Consider the following 8,475-nt stretch of genomic DNA (forward strand, 5'->3'; position numbering starts at 1 on the left):
TTAACACTGCAATGACGTTAGTGTGAAAAACCACTAGTCTCCGCATTCCAGTGCCTGTTCAGGTACACAGAGGGACCACGGAGAACGTGCAGACCCAAGCCGGGAATCGAACCTAGGACCCTGGCAACAGTGCTGACCACTGTGCTACCGTGCCGCCCAGACCGAGACTTCCGGTACACACCCCGTCACACAGGGCCGAGTGTTTCAGTACACATCCTTGGGTGCCACTGTACCACCCCATGCAGAGGCAATCACTCTAAATAATCACATTAACGAGCTCATTCATCATGAGTCTCGTCTCCAGGGAAGGTCGAAATAAACAGGCCGTAGTCTCCACACTAGAGGCTAAATCATCTTATTCAGAGGTTGAACATCGCTGGTAATGATACATTAAACAAGAAAAAACAAAGGTTATTTATACCAATAAGATTCTTTCCTTTCTTAAAAAATACACCTTTCTATCAATAAAAAAATAGTCAAGTTTCCTTAACAATCTAAGTTATTGTTGCTAATGGGATAGAAAACTCTCGGGAGTGCAGAGCAATAGTAACAGCTTCATTGAGCCTTCTAGATTTCAGTAGCATTTACAGTCTTCAGCCCGTTGCTCAGAACCCTGCTTCCCATCTTCAGGCTGCGATCGGTCCGGTTCGAGTTTCAGGCTTTCTGCGATGGCCGAGTTAGTGGTGACAGGAACGTGGCTTCAGGCTGATTGGAAAGACAGGGGGAGCGGCTGGAGTTGGGACCAGCGTTGGGGTACACGTACGATTCACAGAAGAGGTAAAGAATCCTTCAAATTACACCAGCTACCAACCGATTGGCTCATTTCAAAGTAGCATCTGGGAATAATGATTGAGAAACATCCCACATCAGCAGCATTCCAGGGGAAATCAGGAGCATTCCCTCCGGAGGAACAGGAGTGAGAAGCAGACCTTCATTTTACACTTTGTAACAAAAGAGTGGACATGGCCCCATAGTGCAGATGTCCGGAAACCGTACTCCAAAAATCAGGCAGTTTTCATTGTGATGCTGGACATTACTGTGTAAACCATATCCACAACAACAAGATAACCCATTTGTAAATGGAGAAAACTGCAGGCATACCAGGCAGGATTGAACTGACCGGCAATACATACATAATTCAATCATCTCAAAATTGTAAACCTTGATTCGAGGGTCAACTAGGTTCGGGGAGGTGTGTGATGCGAGAGTTTGTCCAGGCCTTGTAGATATTATCTACTGTGAGCGGGATTGTTACAGTCCTGAATATTTGAAAGTAAGAGATACAAAAGTGAAATCAAACAAGAGGGATTCAGAAATGTTACACTCGCCGGCTCCTTAATCTCACTCGGACACCCCTCCCAACCCTCCCCACCTCCAGAAATATTAACCCTGCAGTTCTAGTAATTGTGTTTGAAGTGGCCACATCGCCTCGGACTTCCCTGGTCAGGAATCAGGGATTTTAATGTGGGTTGGAGCGTCCGGATACAGCAGAGTAACAGAATGGCCTCATGGAGGGGGAGGAATGGGGAGGATCTGGCAGGGGGAGGGGGAGAGGGTGGGCACGAGGTTCTGAATACAGCAGAGGAACAATGTGACCCCAATGTGCAGCTTGGGTGCAAAACTTACTTCGGTGAGACTTTTCTTTTTTAAAAGTACAAAAACAGTAAGATTAGTCAAAAATATATATATAAATAAAAGCTTTTTTCCCAAAAAAAAAGGCAGAGAGGAAATAGCATCATATTTCAGAGAATGGTCCCATAAACCCCAGGCTGCTTGTAGCGTCCAACGTCTTTTTGAAATACAAAATCATCGGCTAGATCGAACAAGCCTGCCGTTGAACATTAACAATATTTCGAGACGTAATCAAACTCCTTGAACATGATCTGCTCTTTCTCGGTGAGGATCCGGGGTTCTCGAGGGGGGGTCAGCAGTGCCTCTTCCGCTGTAAATTCCTCGTCAAAATTGCTGACGTCCTCCCGATCGCGGATAGTGGGAATGAAGGGCGGCTTCACCTTCTTTGCAAGCAAGGCTGGCCAGTCTAATTCCTGGAAAAATAAGAATCTTTATTATTGTCACAAGTCGGCTTACATTAACACTGCAATGAAGTTACTGTGAAAATCCTCTCGTCTCCACATTCCGGCACCTGTTTGGATACACCGAGGGAGAATTCAGAATGTCCAATTCACCTAACAGCACGTCTTTCGGGACTGTGGGAGGAAACCGGAGCACCCGGAGGAAACCCACGCAGACACGGGGAGAACGTGCAAACTCCGCACAGACAGTGACCCAGCGGGGAATCGAACCCCGGACCTTGGCGCTGTGAAGCAACAGTGCTAACCCTCTGTGCTACCGAAAATAAACGGGGGCAAAGAAAATGAGAATTCACTTGAAATGCTCAGAAAAAGGCAATCGGAGAAAGGGACAATCAGCGAATTCCTGGAAACGGGTACAGCTTTTCCAGCTGGGCAGCACGGTAGCACAAGTGGTTAGCACTGTGGCTTCACAGCTCCAGGGTCCCGGGTTCGATTCCCGGCTTGGGTGACTGTCTGTGCGGAGTCTGCACGTTCTCCCCGTGTCTGCGTGGGTTTCCTCCGGGTGCTCCGGTTTCTTCCCACAGTCCAAAGACATGCTGTTAGGTGGCTTGGCCGTGATAAATTGCCCTTAGTGACCAAAAATATTAGGAGGGGTTACGGGGATAGGGTGGAAGTGAGGGCTTAAGTGGGTCGGTGCAGACTCGATGGGCCGAATGGCCTCCTTCTGCACTGTATGTTCTATGTTCATATGTATGTTCTTTTAGGCACCTGCACACAATCTGGTGTTACGGTACCTGGACCAGGTTCCCAATTTATATCTGCAAACCAGATGAGACCCCAAGCAATTTTCCAATCTGTAAACTGTGAGGAAAGACTTCACTCCAGGAGTGATTGCACTGACAAATAGGGAGCATTTATATTAAAGCTTTATTATTAACACAGGATTAACCCAATCATCCACCAAGGAAAAAACAGTTTTTCAATTACCAATTAAACAGTTGTAAAAAAAAAACTAAATAAAGGTCTATCAGTTTACATTCCCATCTACTTCTAGAACAAAGAACATGACAGCACAGGAACAGGCCCTTCAGCCCATCATGCCTCCACCCACCCAGAATCCTCATTTAGATACTTCTAGCCTGAATAATCTGTATCCCTCCATTTATGTGTCTATCAAGGTACATCTTTAATAATAAAGCTATCGTGCCTCCATCACCTCCACTGGCAAACGCGTTGCAGGCACCCACCACCCTCTTTCCCCACACATCTCCCCTAAACTATCCCCCTGACCTGTGGCCCCCTTCCACCCTGGGAAACGCTTCTGACTATTCACCCTGATTGTAGACCTCAATCAGGTCTTCCCTCAGCCTCCGTCGTTCCGACGAAAACAATCCGGGTTGATTCAACCTCTCCTTATAGCTAACGTTTCAATGAAGCAAAATCACAGACACAGAACATATGCCGCCGACTAATAAAGTTAACACTTTGTGGCTCACAGATTTATTCGCAATGTCCTTGTGAGAGAAGCTTTCAGAAGTCAGTCTGAGAAACACACCCCCTTTCCTCAGAACCCAGGGCGGAACTCTCAAAACAAAACTACAAACAACAGAAACGGGGCAGGGCTGAAAACAAAACTAACAAAAACAGACCCAGCTCCTCCCAAGAGTGACATCACAGCCTGCCGAGTTGTTAACCCCTTAATCACAGCTTTGGCAGACATATAATCTGGATACTTTAACCCAAATTCTTTTAATAACATCACTGCAACAGGCACACACGATAATATATATTAAACTGTCCTACATTCATCGCACTGGCAACCAAAGTCATGGTATAATGGAGGTTTCTTAAACGTCAACAGCCAGACCTCAATCATTTAAGTAGGTGGAGAGCAATAATGACCTCACATCAGCTCTAACCATCTGAACATAAGAACATAAGAACTAGGAGCAGGAGTCGGCCATCTGGCCCCTCGAGCCTGCTCCTCCATTCAATGAGATCATGGCTGACCTTTTGTGGACTCAGCTCCACTTTCCGGCCCGAACACCATAACCCTTAATCCCTTTATTCTTCAAAAAACTATCTATCTTTACCTTAAAAACATTTAATGAAGGAGCCTCAACTGCTTCACTGGGCAAGGAATTCCATAGATTCACAACCCTTTGGGTGAAGAAGTTCCTCCTAAACTCAGTCCTAAATCTACTTCCCCTTATTTTGAGGTGATGCCCCCTAGTTCTGCTTTCACCCGCCAGTGGAAACAATCTGCCCACATCTATCCTATCTATTCCCTTCATAATTTTATATGTTTCTATAAGATCCCCCCTCATCCTTCTAAATTCCAACGAGTACAGTCCCAGTCCACTCAACCTCTCCTCGTAATCCAACCCCTTCAGCTCTGGGATTAACCTAGTGAATCTCCTCTGCACACCCTCCAGCACCAGTGCGTCCTTTCTCAGGTAAGGAGACCAAAACTGAACACAATACTCCAGGTGTGTCCTCACTAACACCTTATACAATTGCAGCATAACCTCCCTAGTCTTAAACTCCATCCCTCTAGCAATGAAGGACAAAATTCCATTTGCCTTCTTAGTCACCTGTTGCACCTGTAAACCAACTTTCTGTGACTAATGCACACCCAGGTATCTCTGCACAGCAGCATGCTTCAATATTTTATCATTTAAATAAGAATCCCGTTTGCTGTTATTCCTACCAAAATGGATAACCTCACATTTGTCCACATTGTATTCCATCTGCCAGACCCTAGCCAAATCCCTCTGCAGACTTCCAGTATCCTCTGCACTTTTTGCTTTACCACTCATCTTAGTGTCATCTGCAAACTTTGCACTTGGTCCCCAACTCTAAATCATCTATGTAAACTGTGAACAATTGTGGGCCCAACACGGATCCCTGAGGGACACCACTAGCTACTGATTGCCAACCAGAGAAACACCCATTAATCCCCACTCTTTACTTTCTATTAATTAACCAATCCTCTATCCATGCTACTACTTTACCCTTAATGCCATGCATCTTTATCTTATGCAGCAACCTTTTGTGTGGCACCTTGTCAAAGGCTTTCTGGAAATCCAGATATACCACATCCATTGGCTCCCCGTTATCTACTGCACTGGTAATGTCCTCAAAAAATTCCACTAAATTAGTTAGGCACGACCTGCCCTTTATGAACCCATGCTGCGTCTGCCCAATGGGACAATTTCTATCCAGATGCCTCGCTATTTTTTCCTTGATGATAGATTCCAGCATCTTCCCTACTACCGAAGTTAAGCTCACTGGCCTATAATTTCCTGCTTTCTGCCTACCTCCTTTTTTAAACAGTGGTGTCACGTTTGCTAATTTCAAATCCACCGGGACCACCCCAGAGTCTAGTGAATTTTGGTAAATTATCACTAGTGCATTTGCAATTTCCCTAGCCATCTCTTTTAGCACTCTGGGATGTATTCCATCAGGGCCAGGAGACTTGTCTACCTTTAGCCCCATTAGCTTGCCCATCACTACCTCCTTAGTGATAACAATCATCTCAAGGTCCTCACCTGTCATAGCCTAATTTCTATAGTCGCTGGTATGTTATTTGTGTCTTCCACTGTGAAGACCGACCCAAAAAACCTGTTCAGTTCCTCAGCCATTTCCTCATCTCCCATTATTAAATCTCCCTTCTCATCCTCTAAAGGACCAATATTTACCTTAGCCACTCTTTTTTGTTTTATATATTTGTAGAAACTTTTACTATCTGTTTTTATATTCTGAGCAAGTTTACTCTCATAATCTATCTTACTCTTCTTTGTAGCTTTTTTAGTAGCTTTCTGTTGCCCCCTAAAGATTTCTCAGTCCTCTAGTCTCCCACTAATCTTTGCCACTTTGTATGCTTTTTCCTTCAATTTGATACTCTCCCTTATTTCCTTAGATATCCACGGTCGATTTTCCCTCTTTCTTCCGTCCTTCCTTTTTGTTGGTATATACCTTTGCTGAGCACTGTGAAAAATCACTTGGAAGGTTCTCCACTGTTCCTCAACTGTTTCACCATAAAGTCTTTGCTCCCAGTCTACCTTAGCTAGTTCTTCTCTCATCCCCTTGTAATCTTCTTTGTTTAAGCACAAAACACTAGTATTTGATTTTACCTTCTCGCCCTCCATCTGTATTTTAAATTCCACCATGTTGTGATCGCTCCTTCCGAGAGGATCCCTAACTATGAGATCATGAATCAATCCTGTCTCATTACACAGGACAAGATCTAGGACCGCATGTTCCCTCGTAGGTTCCATTACATACTGTTCTAGGAAAATATCGCGGATACATTCTATAAACTCCTCCTCAAGGCTGCCTTGACTGACCTGGTTAAACCAATCGACATGTAGATTAAAATCCCCCATGATAACTGCTGTACCATTTCTACATGCATCAGTTATCTCTTTGTTTATTGCCTGCCCCACCATAACGTTACTATTTGGTGGCCGATAGACCACTCCTATCAGTGACTTTTTCGCCTTACTATTCCTGATTTCCACCCAAATGGATTCAACCTTAGCCTCCATAGCACCGATGTCATCCCTAACTATTGCCCGGATGTCATCCTTAAATAACAGAGCAACACCACCTCCCTTACCATCCACTCTGTCCTTCCGAATAGTTTGATACCCTCGGATATTTAACTCCCAGTCGTGACCATCCTTTAACCATGTTTCAGTAATGGCCATTAAATCAGACATTCACGATGATTTGCGCCATCAACTCATTTACCTTATTCCGAATACTACGAGCATTCAGGTAAAGTACACTTATGTTGGTTTTTTAACCTCTGTTTTGAATCTTAAAACCTCGATCAGTAACCTCTCCTGAGTTATATTTCCTCTTAACTTTTCTCCTAATTTTCCTTGTCGTTGAACCCATATCTTCATGCAACAACCTGCCGCGTTGCTTACCATTTACGTTTTTACTTCCCGTTTTATCTGCTGCATGATAAATTCATTGCTTTGAACCAGGGTGGCTGGGGAATGGGTCAAAGGTGTCAGGCACCGAGACCACATCAGCCAAGCGTCCGGTTGTTCCTTGGTGACACGTGCTCACAGCAGAAAATGGCAGGGTCGGGTGAGTTGGATTTGTTGCCTATCCTGCCACCATGTTTGAAGAATCCTCTCGTTAAGATGTGGGTGCATGGTAGCACAATGGTTAGCACTGTGGCTTCACAGCTCCAGGGTCCCAGGTTCGATTCCCGGCTGGGTCACTGTCTGTGTGGAGTCTGCACGTCCTCCCCGTGTGTGCGTGGGTTTCCTCCGGGTGCTCCGGTTTCCTCCCACAAGTCCAAAGATGTGCAGGTTAAGTGGATTGGCCATGCTAAATTGTACCCGAGTGTCCAATGAGTTAGGGGGATAGGGTGGAAGTGTAGGCTTAATTGGGGTGCTCTTTCCAAGGCCGGTGCAGACTCAATGGGCCGAATGGCCTCCTTCTGCATTGTAAACTCTATGTTCTACGTTCTAAGACTCACAAACGGGTTTGTGCTCGGATGAGGCAGTACGTGCGTCCGTGACAGAGCCCAAATGGAACCCTCGGAGAAGCGGGATTGAGCAGACAAACCGTTCCCTGCTTTCACGGGACTGTGCTTACAGCAGGGAGAGCATTCCACTCTCAACGTGCTGCTTCCACGGTCAAAGATACCACGTGTGGCTTCACAACCCAGCACTACCTGGGACTGGACACAGCAAAGCAGGACAGGATGGTCCAATTGGCCGATCAAATCTTTACTCAACTGGAAGCCAAAGGCACAACAATGTTGATATGAGGCTTCAACGGGATTCTTCCAAACTCCAGCTATGTCGCAGAAAAAATCCCAAAGATAATGGGAACGAGCAATGGGGTTGCATCTCTAGAGTTGTGCTGAGGTTACGATATGGCAGGCAAATCTGGCGGGCAATCCTCGGTCTACACACACTCGGGCGTGGTCCCAGGTCAGGAATGTCGAGGAATCGGGAAGCTCCCGGCCCAGTGCTGGGTGTGGCTCTGTGGAATAAGGTGGGTCGAGTGGATCAGGTGACAGACGGGGAACGTTCCGGGAACGATGATCACATGGTCTGGGTTAGCCATCTAAACTAAAAACACTAAACTGGACAGGTGTCTATTTGAATCCGGTGGGGAAAAAACTGGAAACAGCGATTGGCTGGTAAACTGGAATAAAACTAGGGAGGGGGGGGAACGAGAGAGAGAGAGAAAGAGAGAGCGAGAAAGAGAGAGAGCATGTGTGAGAGAGAGATAGAGAGAGTGAGTGAGAGAGTGAGTGAGAGAGAGTGTGAGAGAGAGAGTGAGAGAGTGAGACAGAGAGAGACAGAGAGAGAGAGAGAGAGAGAGAGAGAGAGAGACAGAGAGAGAGTGAGTGTGAGAGAGAGAGAGAGACAGAGACAGAGAGACAGAGAGGAGACAGAGAGAGAGAGAG

General features: G+C 45.8%; 1 protein-coding gene across 1 annotated transcript in view; it reads right to left on the minus strand.

Annotated features, from left to right (window-relative positions):
• Window positions 1-338: 338 nt before the first annotated feature.
• Window positions 339-8,475, minus strand: part of LOC119957199 (serine/threonine-protein kinase N2-like) — a 9,992-nt gene continuing 1,855 nt past the window's right edge. Inside the window, exon 2 of the mRNA XM_038785011.1 lies at window positions 339-2,045. Coding sequence (XP_038640939.1) covers window positions 1,842-2,045 — 204 coding nt within the window. The 3' untranslated portion in view covers window positions 339-1,841. The remainder of the gene's footprint in view (window positions 2,046-8,475) is intronic.

The sequence above is a fragment of the Scyliorhinus canicula genome, chromosome 25 (genome assembly GCF_902713615.1).
Source record: "Scyliorhinus canicula chromosome 25, sScyCan1.1, whole genome shotgun sequence".
Lineage (NCBI taxonomy): Eukaryota > Metazoa > Chordata > Chondrichthyes > Carcharhiniformes > Scyliorhinidae > Scyliorhinus > Scyliorhinus canicula.